The 13,172-nt window shown below is 53.9% G+C and overlaps 2 protein-coding genes and 1 pseudogene across 2 annotated transcripts; 1 reads left to right on the top strand and 2 right to left on the bottom strand.

The window, feature by feature from the left end:
• Positions 1–3,026: 3,026 nt before the first annotated feature.
• On the top strand, positions 3,027–4,879 carry LOC101764459 (anthocyanidin 3-O-glucoside 6''-O-acyltransferase). The gene is made up of 2 exons (XM_004964479.3): positions 3,027–3,912; positions 4,000–4,879. The coding sequence occupies exons 1-2, from the start codon at positions 3,172–3,174 to the stop codon at positions 4,711–4,713; spliced, it is 1,455 nt and encodes a 484-aa protein (XP_004964536.1). The 5' UTR covers positions 3,027–3,171; the 3' UTR covers positions 4,714–4,879.
• Positions 4,880–5,231: 352 nt separating this feature from the next.
• On the bottom strand, positions 5,232–7,005 carry LOC101763653 (annotated as a pseudogene).
• Positions 7,006–8,825: 1,820 nt separating this feature from the next.
• On the bottom strand, positions 8,826–11,386 carry LOC101764053 (anthocyanin 5-aromatic acyltransferase). Its single transcript, XM_004964478.3, has 2 exons — positions 10,417–11,386; positions 8,826–9,708 (listed from the first exon to the last, which is right to left on the bottom strand). Exons 1-2 carry the CDS (start codon positions 11,146–11,148, stop codon positions 9,007–9,009), a joined length of 1,434 nt encoding a protein of 477 aa, XP_004964535.1. The 5' UTR covers positions 11,149–11,386; the 3' UTR covers positions 8,826–9,006.
• Positions 11,387–13,172: the final 1,786 nt, after the last annotated feature.

Genomic DNA, 13,172 nt, shown 5'->3' with positions numbered 1-13,172 from the left:
GAGACATAGGAAAATGTAGCTTAGTCGGTTTAGTGGATTTTAGTTTGGTATTTAGTTGACAGTAAAATTAGTTTGTTGATTTATGTAGATTAATTTTAGATGAATATTATTTGCAATGCTAGGGTTATATTATGTATAGGTATTCAAAATGTAGTTGTTTCATGGCTAGTTGGAATTATTAGATTTAGTTAGTACATTTGTTCTTCTCGCGAATATTGACCTAGGGGAAAGAAGGGGTGTAGGTACTTCAAGTGTCCCGACATTGACGATGATTTCAAAGTCAGCCTATTCGTTCGTAAACATTTTACATATGTTTTCTACATGTACCGGTTCCTTGAACTAATAATAAATGAACATGCAGGCATGCATATTCATGGAATGAATCGACGCTAGACCTATAGGGGGTGCCCATTTGGCTAGTGGTGCTGGAGACCAAAGCCCAATACTATGAAAGGATGGAAGCAGCTCAAGACGCGGCACGTACTGCACAGCTCGAGGAAGAACGACACGTCCGCCAATAACAAATCCATTTGAAGGGTAAGGAGGATCAACTACAGAGACGGCGCAAGCAGTTAGGAGCTCGAGAGGCAGCACTGAAATGGCAGGAGGAAGAATTCGAAGCTCGTCAGGCATAGCTAGGGGTGGTAATGGATCATGACCCTCATGCCTCCTTCACAATCCAACTTAGCCCTATCTATTTTTAGTTCAAAATCATATAAATTGATGGCTCGGTCCTTATTGAGCTCGATCCTTAAATTTGCTAGGCTAAATTAGAGAGCCCTTTACCACCTCTAGGCGTAGCTCCTCCAGGAAGAAGAACGACAGAATAAGGTGAAGAAGCAGGAGGCAGAATGTTCCTCCAAAATAGCGAGGAAGGGGAAACTTCCCCAGTTCACCCAGTAGAACGTTACTTGTCCTCCACCGATTTACATTACTTAAGGCATTTTATCCTAGCGAAGGTGCTCTTTTAAGTTTGTCATGTTGGGCGCCTCGGATGCCATTGTACTGTTGCTTGTACTGTTATAACATTTCGTCTTCATGCATTGAGTACTGAGTTCCACACTATTCCCGTTACAATGCTCTGCGGCCAGTACGGTACTGAAATTGTGGTTTCCATTGTTCACGTGAACCCTCAATGAAAAACGTACAATATAGACTGTTGACGTGAACCCTGACTGAAAAGCGTACACTATAGACTGTTGACGTAAACCCTTACTGAAAAGCCTACACTATAAACTGTTGACGTGAACCCTCACTGAAAAGCCTACACTATAGACGGCAAGGACCCTCAACGCGAAGCCTTCTCAGGTGGATGGAACTCCACACTTACACCTACATCCCTGCATCTGCAAAGCCTATATGTACCATTTCTCAGGATGATTGAACACGACTGGGTACTGAGCACATGGGGCGCAATGCATCTCCATCCCATCACTCCTTATATTGAACCCCCCTCTCCCATATCTTCCATGCCACTGAGAACGAGTAAGACTCCCATATCTTTCCACGCCACTCAACATGAGTAAGAGCTATGGCATCCGCAAGAGAGAGAGGTCGTGGGAGCAGGGGAAGAGGAGGGGGTGCTCCTATTCCAACTATTATTTGGCCAGGTTCTTTTAGTCCAACAGAGTATGAGACACCCCTCGACGACTTCCCTCTAGACGACAAGGCTAACTACGCCCCTCCAAACTCCCTTAGGCCTTATGACGACCGCCATGATGCGTGGCCGATGTGTCACCATAGCGTGGCTTGTGTCGTCCAGCTCTATGACGGCTACGGTGATGGAAGCTGTCGTTTCTTTTGATGCCCGTATGGATTGGTGAGTCAAGTTATTACTTCATTACTCTTTCTGAGCTTCTCGTGCTACAAACTAACATTACGTTCAGACTTATCTCGATAAAGGAAATTGCTGCTATGCCAAGTGGGTTGATCCACCACTTCCTGAGCCAACCCAGGAGTACATACACTACTTGAAGTGCAAGATTTTTAACCTGGAGCATAAGGTCAAGGATCTTCAATCCGAAGTTGACGCAAATCCTTGGCCGGTTGACATCGCAGGTAACTTGATTTGTACCTATCTATGATGCAAGTGTCCCTACCACCACAACAAAGATCGCCCCCCGTTTCTGCCATCCTCTGGGGGTGCTGGCTACTATGGAGCTGGGCCGTCGCAGTCCTCGTAGAGCCAGTTCTACTAGAAAGTAGGTATGGCTCTTTTCCTAGCTATTTCAATTACCTAAGGCATGTGGCACTTGGTTTAGGATTGCATCCGTACCGCACATGCCACTGCAATATATAATTAATTGTTCGCACTAGAGTCGTTGTAATCTCGCTGGAAACAGCTATGTATTTAATGGTCGGGAGTTAAGTCATTTTCAATTATTTGGTTCAATCACTCTACCTCTCTGAAATTACGAAGTTACATATTGCAATGAAACTACATCTGTCACTTTTAAAAATATCAGACAAAATTATACGAAAAATAACTAATAAAAAATTAAAATAAAGTTATAGTCGGTTCAAACGACTATTGCATCCAACACCCAAATAAACCAGGTTAAACCTAAATAAACCCAGCTAAACGAGGTGCTTGGAACCTGCCGCCGTTTGAAATGGCAGTAGACCAGCTAACGCCGTACGAAACGGCGGAACTAGGTTACCGCCATCTCACACGGTGGTAGAAGGCTGCGTAGAGGTGGCGCCCTACCACCGTCGTTTTAACTGGCGGTAGTGGAGCTACCGCCGCTTCGGCGTAGGTTCATTTCTGAAAAATTTTCGATTAACTATTTATTTGTGCGTAAAATAAAAAAATCTAAAAATAAAATAAATTCGCGAACGGGCGACGACCGTGGGCCTCATCGTCTCGTTTGTCGTTTCACGCGCGCGCACCGCCGGCAAATAGCCCAATACTCGCTGAAGCTGGGGAACAAAACAAGCCAATGTCATTGTCATCATGGCTCACGAGACGCATAAAAAAACGAGATAGCATCATCCCATTCCCATATTCATCACTCCCGAGTCCTTCATCATCAATACAAATAAAATGTCGATGAGCAGTCACCTGCACCCTACAAACGTCAGCTCCGCCGTCGGCGAGCTGGCCAGCTTGCTGTTTCTTGCACTGTAGCCACCGAAGCCAAGAACCCAAAGCTCACCCACCGCCTACGCGCCATGAGTTCACCACGGCTGCGAATCCTCAGCCTCACCCACGTCCTCCCGGACCGAGACCGAGCCGCCGCTTACTCGCCGCCGCCGTCGCTACCGGACGACGGCCTCGTCGAGCTCTCATTCATGGAGGTCCTGTTCGTCAACAGGGTCATGCCGATGCGGCGCCTCTTCTTCTACGAGGGCCCCGGCGTCCCGGCCTTCCCGTGCCTTGTCCGCTCCCTGCGGTCCTCCCTCGCCGTCGCGCTGGCCCTCTTCCCTCCCCTCTCGGGGAAGCTCGCCCACCGCCCGTCCGCCGCCGCCGGCGACGTCGTCGTGGACTGCTCCCCCGCCGCGGTGTCGTCAGGCGTGAAGTTCGTGGAGGCCGAGTACGGCGGCGGCATCGAAGACATGCGCCGGGTGGCCGGCGGCGGCAGCGACGAGGGAGATAGGGAGGCGTTGGCGGAGCTCGGGCCCGAGCTCGACGCGACGCGGCTGCCGGCGCCCGTGCTCGCCGTGCAGGTCACGAGGCCGGCCGTCGGGCGCGCGGCGGTGGTCGCGGTGGCCCTCCACCACGCCGTGGCGGACGGGCACTCCGCGTGGCAGTTCATGAGGGCGTGGGCAGCCCTGTCGCGGATGGAGGTCTCGCCGTCGCGGGCCGGGGCGGACCTCGCGCCGCCGGCGTTTGACCGGACGCCACTTCGGTACCCCGAAGCCGATGAGCTTGCCCGCAAGATCCTGCGTACAGTTGCGCCGGCGCTGCCCGTGGTAATCTCTCTCCCTCACTCCCATCACACCACATTTCCCGACAATTTTTCGAAGCGAGATTGTAAATTTGAACTAACCATTGACCAGATCAGCTCGTCGTCTTCGTGCTTGCCACCAGACTGTTTGAGGAGAACCTTTCTGATCCACGCTGGTGAGATCCAATTAGTGAAGCAGCACATACGGGCACAGAGCCAGACCACCGGCGAGCAGGCGGACAAGCCTCCAAGCACCTACCTCGCCGTGTCGTCGCTGGTGTGGACATCCGTCGCTCGCGCCAAGTTCCGGGACCTCGCCGGCGGCGACGCCAACTTCCTGGTGCCCGTGGACTTCCGCCGCCGCCTGGGCTCTCCCATCGACGAGCGCTACTTCGGGGACTGCGTCGTGCCGTGCGTCGCCAGGGCCGCCGTCCGTGACCTGCTCGACGGCGGCGGTGCCGGGCTCGCCCGCGCCGCCGCGGCCATCCGCGACGCCATCCGCGTGCAGCCCGAGTGCCCGGTGCGCGCCATGGAGGCCTGGCTCGAGTCCCTGCGCACGGTTCCGAGGGTCAGGGAGAGGTTCACGTTCACTGGGTCGTCGAACAGGTTCATGGCGTACGAGACGGACTTCGGGTGGGGCGCGCCGTCCCGGGTGGAGCTCTTGTCGCTCTTCGCCATGGAGCTCGTCCTTCTGCTCGGCGCCCAGGACGGCGGCGTGCAGGTCACCGCCACGCTCCGTCCGGAGCACATGGAGGCGTTCGCATCCAACCTCGGAAGGTTCTCAGGACGAGGGGACGGCCGTCGGTTGCGGATTGGACGGCCCTAAGCTGCCTTGGGCGTGGACGGTAAATGACCATCCCGGACGCTAAGGGTGTGTTTTGTTGGTTGTATTATTTGATTCATGTATGAAATGATTCTTTTATTTGGTTAGGTGATTTGTATTCAGGATGAGATCATCCCATTTAATATATTATTCTATTAATTAGAGCGAACCACATATTACGATCAAATTGGTTGAACACCGCTTGATTGAACCACCGCATTAGAATCATCTGCAACCAAATACAACCTAAATGAGATACCGTCCACCCCCCGGTTGCCGTGTCCCGCGGCAAGTCCACCCGCCGGCAAGCCGCGAGCCGGCAATCGTGGCCAGCAACAGGACACCGCTCTAGAATAAGCGCTCAGATCGCCGGCGAGGTATTCCGCCGCGGCAATGCACCACCTCTGCCTGGCCCGTTGCGCGTGCGCAATGACGCTCCGCGGTGGCCGTCCGCCATGGCGTTCCGGGCAGTTTCCAGGACGAGCGAACGGGACATGATCGAGGGCTCGAGGCAATGTGGCTACTGAATCCACATGGCAATTTGCATCGGGATTTCGTTCTTCACCATCTGCTCTGTTTCTATCGTGAAAATTAAAACAGCTGCTCTATTTCTGAGCAGAATTTCTTCTGATTTTTTCTCCTATCGTTGACCACGGCCGGAATCACTCGTCGCTGCCGGAACCGGAAGCCGGGACGACGAAGTTTGCCGTGAAGGCCTCCATGACCGCCCGGTCGAGCGCCACGGACACCTGCACGCCGCCGGCCCTCGAGTCCAGCAGCGTCACGAGCTCCCCGCCGAACACGGACGCCAGCTCGACGCGGCTCGGCGCGCCCCAGCCGAAGTCCGTCGCGTACGCCATGAACCGGTGCGACGAGCCCATCGCCGTGAGGGCCCCCGGCGGGATGGCGAGGTACACCGCCATGCACCGCTCGATGCCGAGCAGCGGCTCCTCGGGTTCCTCCAGGTGCTCGCGGACGGCGTCCTGGATGGCCACGGCGGCGCGCGCGAGCCCGGCGCCGCCCTCGCCGCGCAGGTCGCCCGCGCTGGCGCGCGCGAAGATCGCCAGGATGGCATTCCCGAAGAAGCCGTCACCGAGCGGGGGGCGCAGACGGCGGCGGCAGTCGGCGGAGACCATGAAGTAGGCGTCGTCGGCGTCGCGCACGGCGGGCTTGGCGCGAACGATGGACGTCCAGGCCAGGGAGGAGATGGCGACGTAGGTGCTCGGCAGTTTCGACGGTTCGACGCCGGTGGTGTTGGTTCTGATCCCTTGGTGAATGTGCTGCTTCAGAGACTGGATCTCGCCGGCAGAGAGCACGAAGGTTCTCCTGCTCTGCTGAGTGACGTCCAGTGCGGAAGGCGACGAACGTGGCCTAAGCTGCGTATTAGTTCACGCGCCCATGTATGAGAAGTGGTTCAGGTAAGAAAAAATCAGAAAGTGAACTGAGAAATTTTTACTCCTGACTCTTGCAAGTGTGTAGCTGTTGACACGATCAAAGGAAGTGACAGCAGTGCTACCAGAGGGAGGCTGGCGCGAAACGCATGTCACCGTGGCGGCCAGTTCGTCGGCCTTGGGGTGCCGAACGCCGGCGCGGTCGAACGTCGGCGGCGGGAGGCCTGCGGCGGCGAGCGATCCCTCACGCGCCGCCGTTGACCACGCCTTCATGAACTGCCACACCGCGTGGCCGTCGGCCACCGCGTGCAGCATGGACACGCCGACCACCACGGCGCGACCGTGGCCGTCCTCCCCGGCGGGCCTCGTGGCCTGGACGGCGAGGAGCGGCGCGGGCAGCTGCGCGGCCTCGATCTCCGGGACAAGCTGCGCGAACGCCTCCGTGTCGTGCTCGTCCGCCCTGGCCAGGCTGCGCATCTCGTCGGCGCCGCCGGAGAACTCGGCCTCGACGAACTTGACGCCCGAGGACACGGCGGCGCGGGAGCAGTCTATGACGACGTCACCGGATGCGGGGCGGAACGCCAGCTTCCCGGCGAGGGGGAGGAAGGCAGCGAGCGTGGTGGCGAGGGAGGCTTGTAAGGAAGCGACCATGGTAGGGAACGGCGGGAGGTCCGGCCCGTCGTAGAAGAACAACCGTTGGATCGGGGTTTTGGTGATCTGTACGAGATCCAGGAATGAGAGCTTGTGCTCGCCGTGGCACGGCGGCGACGGATCGCCGGTTCGGGCGGGGTGGACATGGGTGATCTTGAGAGCTCGCACGCGTGGGCTCATGGTGGAAGCTGGAGTCAAGAACAAGGTTGGCGAGTGCTAGCTCTTGCCAAAAATTGTATGGATATGGATGGGTAGCAGCCACCGAAATTTGTTACGTACGGTGATCAGCTGCTTTGGATGGAAGAAAAGAATTCGAACACGGAATTTTCGGATGCCTGAAAATGACCCAATTTACGTTTGAATAATGTTCTCCACCACAAAAATATTATTGGTCCCACCTTTGATATTGTTACTTCTACATTTCCACCCAAGCTATATCATTCACTAATTCGTCACTAATACACTATGAATAACGAAATAATCATAAATACTAATTATATAAATATAATGTTAGTAGATTTAACATGAAACCAACAATTATAATATATAATATTTTTCTATTTAAAATAAATTATTTTTAAAGATATTGTTGGTCAAAGTTTAGAAAGGTTTGAAAAATATAAATGTGGCTATATTCTGGAATTGATGCAGCATATTAACATCTGCAATACCAAATAAATGTACTAGCAGTTACTAGATGTATTTCCTGATTTATTTGATCAAATAGATGTTGGTGCATTATTCTATAATTTGATCAAAGTTAGTGAACTTTAACTTAAAACAAAAATAACAGAACCTACATTTCAAAACAAATGGAGTATATATCATAAATATATTTTTAATAATGAATCCCATGATACTAATTTGTGTCATCAATTTATATAAACTTTTACATATTGGTAGTCACGTAAAAATATGACTTTGGACAAAAAATATTTATATTTGTAATAACAGGGAGTATTAAAGGATCCATCTATATGAATCTCATTGTATTGATGTCATGGCTAGAATTTTTTATATCTTCCAAAATGGTGGGCAAGCTTTTTCTTGAGTGGACCTAAAGCTCCATTTTCGTGCAACACAATTTGACCCCTCCTCCCACGAAATACTACTTTGCCAGTGAGGCCGGCCCTACCTTGGTAATAGCCTCCTTTAGCAGGCTTCGCAGCGTCGGTTCCTTCAATCCTATCCTACAAACACCATGGGAAGGCGGGGGGGGGGGGGATGCCCCCAATGCTCAAGTTTGCTCTATAGAATAGATCACCCCTAATTATTTTGTTAAAAATCAAATTTGGTCTAGAAATTGACCCAATCCAATTTCATGGCTTACACTCACACCCACACACAAACAAAAACCCTAAATCCTTTGGATTGAAGGAATTACAAAAGAAAAGAACATGAGTTAGGGATCCTCCATTTTTAGCACTAGTCATGGTATTTGGAACAAAGAATTGAGCAAATCCTTTGTCTCGAAGGTTTTCACCGCATGTATGTTTTGGAGGAAATTAAACATCCACCTAAAGTCAAAAGAAAAATTTCCTGCGGTTGGACACAAGCAAACTCTTGCTTAAGCACCATGGAAATTTCACATTGTACTGAAAAAGCAAGAAAAATACTTTTATACATGCAGATACATCACCGGCGATGACTCAATTTGAAAGAAACAATCTACGCTCCCATGCTCATTACTTGGATCAAGCAGTCAAACGGGACCATATGGCCCTGTTTGGGACCGCGGTGGCGGCGGCCGCCGCGCGCAGCATAACCCGCATCATTTACGACGGAGCACCGCGAAACGCGAAACGCGAAACGCGTTCGATTCCCGCGCCCGCGCGGTCGTGAGAACCGAAAACAAACAGAACCTATGCCAGTTGTTTAGAAGTGGGAAGCAAAGCTCGATAAACGAGATTGAGAAGCAAGATGCATAAACAGATTTGATTAAACGTCCACTTTCCAAATTTCTTATAAGCTTCTCGCTCCTTTGTTCCAAACACCCATTCCTACAAGATTCATGCATTTTTTCCTACCCTATTTTTCTCCACTCCAGTTAGTTCATGTTCCCGCATTTTCTCCTTTTGCCTATGTTTTGTATTTCTTTGTTACAAACATGGACCTCAGCACACTGCCAACCATGTGAAGAAAAGTGGAGAAGAGGAAGGCGTCGGGATTTGTAATGAAAAAAAGACAAACGTTGGAACGCTTATTTGTCAAATACGGTGCAATCACGTAGAAAGACAGTGATACTAGCACAGAGTCATGACGAAGCCTGCAACTGCAACTGCAACTGCGACAAGAAGTTGGCCTCGAAGCCGTCCATGCGGTCCCGATCGAGCGCCACGGACACCTGCACCGCGCCATCTGGCGCACCGACCACCGCCACGAACTCCTTCACAAATACCGACGCGAGCTCCACCCTCGCCGGCCTGCCCCACCCGAAGTCCGTCTCGTACGCGGCGAACCTGTCCGACGCCCCGACCTGCACGGTCCTGTCCGGCGGGAGCGCCCGATGGCGCTCTAGCCACTGCCCGGCGTCGGCCACCGGGTCCGCCAGCTGCTCCCGGACCGCCTCCCGCACCGCCGCTGCCGCGCGCGCGAGGGCCTCGCCGCCGCCGTCGCGGAGCCCGCCCACCGTGGCCCTCGCGTAGCACGCCTTGGCGCAGTTGCCGAAGAACGCGCCGGGGAGCGGCGGGTGCAGACGCGCGCGGCAGTCCGCGGCGAACATGAGGTAGGCGTCGTCGCCGGCGTGGTTGAGGGCGTTCTTGGCGCGGACGGCCGACGTCCAGACCAGGGACGCGACGGCGGCGTAGGTGCTGGTCGTAGGGGGATTCGCGGCGGACGCCGGTGCGGTGGCGGCGGCGGCGCCCTTGTTGTGCAGGGAAATGCGGTGCTTCAGCGAGCGGATCTGGCTGGCGCTGAGCAGGTAAGTTCTTCTGGCCTGGCGCTGATCCGGATCTTGCTGTGCAGGGAAATGCGGTGATGAAATGATGTGATTGCAATGCAAACTCGAAGTTTTCAAACTCGTAAGAAATGGAACTGAATTGAAAATGGAAGGCAGCCAAATTTGACGTCTTAAAAGTGAATTCAACTGAAAAATTAGTCGGGAAAATCCAGGGCACCAAAATTCTTTTTTTATGTCAGGTTGCTCTCCATCAACTTTGATCCTCGTCGTCTTCTCCCGTGCGCAGAGTCTCCGAGAACAGTGAGAGCAGACTTCACTGTGACGCTGACACTGAACTCTGTTGTCTTCACTATCTGACTTTTGTGGCCACGTTGATGTGGAAAAGTTGTAATTTTCCACCGTGACAACAATCAACACTGTTCGGCTTCGTTTGGTTCCTTTGCTTATTTTTAGCACCCGTCACATCGAATGTAATGGAAACTAAACGATAAGACGAATCTATTAAGCCTAATTAGTTCATGATTTGATAATGTGTTGCTACAGTAAACATTTGCTAATAATGGATTAATTAGGCTTAATAGATTCGTCTCGCCGTTTAACCTCCATCTGTGTAATGAGTTTTGTAAATAGTCTACGTTTAATACTTCTAATTAGTATCTAAACATTCGACGTGACATGTGCTAAGCCAAGCGAACCAAACGGCACCTTCGTCCGACGATTTTCAAAGTCCGACACGACGACGGCTGACACGATGAAGGCACTCACCGTCGGCAATGCCGGCGCCAAGGTGCGCAGGAACTTGCGCGCCACCTCCTCCGCTTTCGGGTGGCAGCCGTTGATCGCCGCGCGGTCGAACGTCGGCGGCACGAACCCCGTTCCGGCCGTCGAGCCGCCGCGCGCCGCGGCGGCCCACGCCCGGATGAACTCCCACACCGCCCGGCCATCGGCCACGACATGGTTCACGGACACCCCGACCACCAAGGCTCCGACCCCGCCGCCGTCGCCGCCCGAGACATCCGCGGCGGGCCTCGTGACCTGAACGGCGAGCGCGGGGGCAGGGAGAGCGCTGACCTCGAGCGCCGGCGCGAGCTGCGCGTACGCCTCGGCGTCGTGCTCCGCGGCACCGGCCATGCGGCGCACGTCGTCGGCGGTGCCGGCATACTCGGCCTCGACGAACCTGACGCCCCGGGAGACGGTACCCGGGGAGCAGTCGATGGCGACGTCCTCCCCCGACGGGGAGACCGCGACCCTGCCGGCGAGCGGGGTGAAGACAGCGAGCGTTGCGGCGAGGGAGGACCGCAGCGTGCGGACCAGGGCAGGGAAGGGAGGGAGGTCGTCGCCCTCGTAGAAGAAGAGGCGCCGGATTGGCGTCAGGGCGATGAACAAGGTGTCGAAGAGCGAGAGCTTGATGGAGTGGTCGGCGTCGTGCGGCGGCGGGTTGGGTGTTTCGGCGGGACGGACATGGGTGACGCTGAGAACGCGGACGCGGGAGCTCATGGCGGTCCGGCGGTGCCGGTGGTGATGAAGCTAGTGTGTTTGCTAGTTGGAGTGGTTCAGAGTTTCAGACAAGGTTCTGATAATTTATAATCTAGTACTGCAATTACGTGAACTGTGGTGTTTAGGTTAGAATCTCAGTCAAGTGTCTGGTATTCTGGTACTGTATTAGGTGAATCCTTGTGTTCAGAAATTCAGATCATCCCAGCTTTGACCAGTGACTGGTGCTGGATTAGGTGAACTGTGGTGCTCACAATCAAGCTCAGATGGTCCAAAATGTCAGTGACACTCCAAAGGTGCCCGGTGTTTTTTTCAGTTAGAGTTAACAGACAACTAAACCAAGTAACCAACAGCAAGTGTACGTGTTCATCAACAAGTAAAGCGAGATGAATAAGATCGAAAGTACAATCACAAACGAAAGTTACAAAAGCTTGGTGATGGTAGAGTTACTCCTACCAGGACTAGTGTTATACTACCTCAAAACATACCTGAGATAATTGACACCAGATAAATGACCTGTTCCTTCCTTTGCCTTCAAAATCTTTTTTCCTTTCTTATTTAACACTGACTTCAACTTTCGTTCCCAAATTGATAATCTGTTCGATTTTCCATCCAACCACCGTTAAATACCTTACGAAAAGATGATTTTGCCCCTTGACCCCACCACCCTTCTCCCTCCTCTCCTCCCTTCCTCCCTTCTCTGCTCCACACCACACGGGCCTTCTCCCTCCGCGCTGGAGATCGCCGAGGGGTCATCCGAGAACACGAGGTCGAAGGCGGCGTTCGAGAACGGGAGACGGTGGGGGTCAACGCAGTGGACGAGTGGTGGGAAGTCGACGAGGTCGGTTCCGATCACATCCACCACTCTCGTGGACCGGAGCGCGTCGACCGCGTGGCCGGCGCCCACAGCGAGGCAGAGGACACGGGAGGGGGCAGTAAGGAAGCCAAGGCCGTGGAGCGGAGGGAAGACGGACGCTGCCAGGGCAGAGATGCAGCGGTGCCAGCGCGAAGAGGCGCGCCGTTTAGCGAGGCGGCGGTCGGACAGGACCATGCGGCAGGAGGCGACATCACAAGAAGTGTGGGGAAAGGGGGCGAGGGAGAGGGTGAGCGCGAGGGAGTGTGACGCGGGGAAGCAGGAGGGGGGATGCGTGGTGCAGGAGGTGTACGACCCCGGGGAATCCTTCACGGGCTTCTGCGCCGCCTGCCTCTGCGAGTGCCTGGCCGGGCTCGAGGCCTCCGCCGTTGTGGCCGCCACGTCGAGCCGCAAGTCCACCTCCTCCATCCGCTCCCTCTTCTCCTGACTGTTCAACGCTGCCGCTGCCGTCGGAGGTGGCCCCTCGGGCTCCGCCAGCTCCACGCTGCCGAACCTACGCCGCTGCAAATCCTTCTCTTGCGGGCGCGGGGGTGACGCACTGGCCGTCGCCGTTGCCGGCGGGGCATACGAGCTGCAGTGACGGTCCAGGAAGCAGAGCGCAACATGGATGGCGTGGGCGGAGGACGGGCTGCATCTGAGACGGACGGCCATGCGGCGTGTCCAGGCGGAGGGAGAAGGCCCGTGCAGTGTGGAGCAGAGGAGGGAGGATGGGAGGAGAGGATGGAGAAGGGTGGTGGGACCCACAGGGGCAAAATCATCTTTTCGCAGGGTATTTAACGGTTCCCAGATGAAAAATACAACAGAGTGTCGTATAAGGAATGAAAGTTGAACTCGGTGTCAAATAGAGAACTAAAATTTTTTGAGAACCAAGGAAAGAATGGGTTATTTATTTGGTATCAAATAAGAAATTATCTCCAAAACAAAAGGCTTGTTCCTGTTGGTTGTCTTGTTGTAACGACCGACCTAAAAATCTCTCGAGTTAATCTTAATCTGAGTTCCTAATCCCCTGTCTCAACTTTACCAAGTCTAAGTGCTCAACCTCCAGTCCGGTCCCGACCCTGAGACCCGACCCCTCTCCGCTGGTTTCCCAGTCCCAACCCCGCCGACCCCAACTCACCCGCCGAATCCTTCTAAGTCTTCCCAGCAATCTATC

The sequence above is a fragment of the Setaria italica genome, chromosome IV, assembly GCF_000263155.2.
Source record: "Setaria italica strain Yugu1 chromosome IV, Setaria_italica_v2.0, whole genome shotgun sequence".
NCBI classification, from domain to species: domain Eukaryota; kingdom Viridiplantae; phylum Streptophyta; class Magnoliopsida; order Poales; family Poaceae; genus Setaria; species Setaria italica.
Note: the sequence above shows the minus strand (reverse complement) of the source record. Positions and strands in the feature narration are given on the sequence as shown.

Bases quoted from the DNA above. Each gene is read 5' to 3' on its own strand.
- LOC101764053 (XM_004964478.3), bottom strand. From the start codon at position 11,148: ATGAGCTCCCGCGTCCGCGTTCTCAGCGTCACCCATGTCCGTCCCGCC. The intron at 9,709-10,416 runs GTGAGTGCCTTC...TTCCCTGCACAG, and splicing joins TGGCGCCGGCATTGCCGACG to CAAGATCCGGATCAGCGCCA.
- LOC101764459 (XM_004964479.3), top strand. From the start codon at position 3,172: ATGAGTTCACCACGGCTGCGAATCCTCAGCCTCACCCACGTCCTCCCG. The intron at 3,913-3,999 runs GTAATCTCTCTC...ACCATTGACCAG, and splicing joins TTGCGCCGGCGCTGCCCGTG to ATCAGCTCGTCGTCTTCGTG.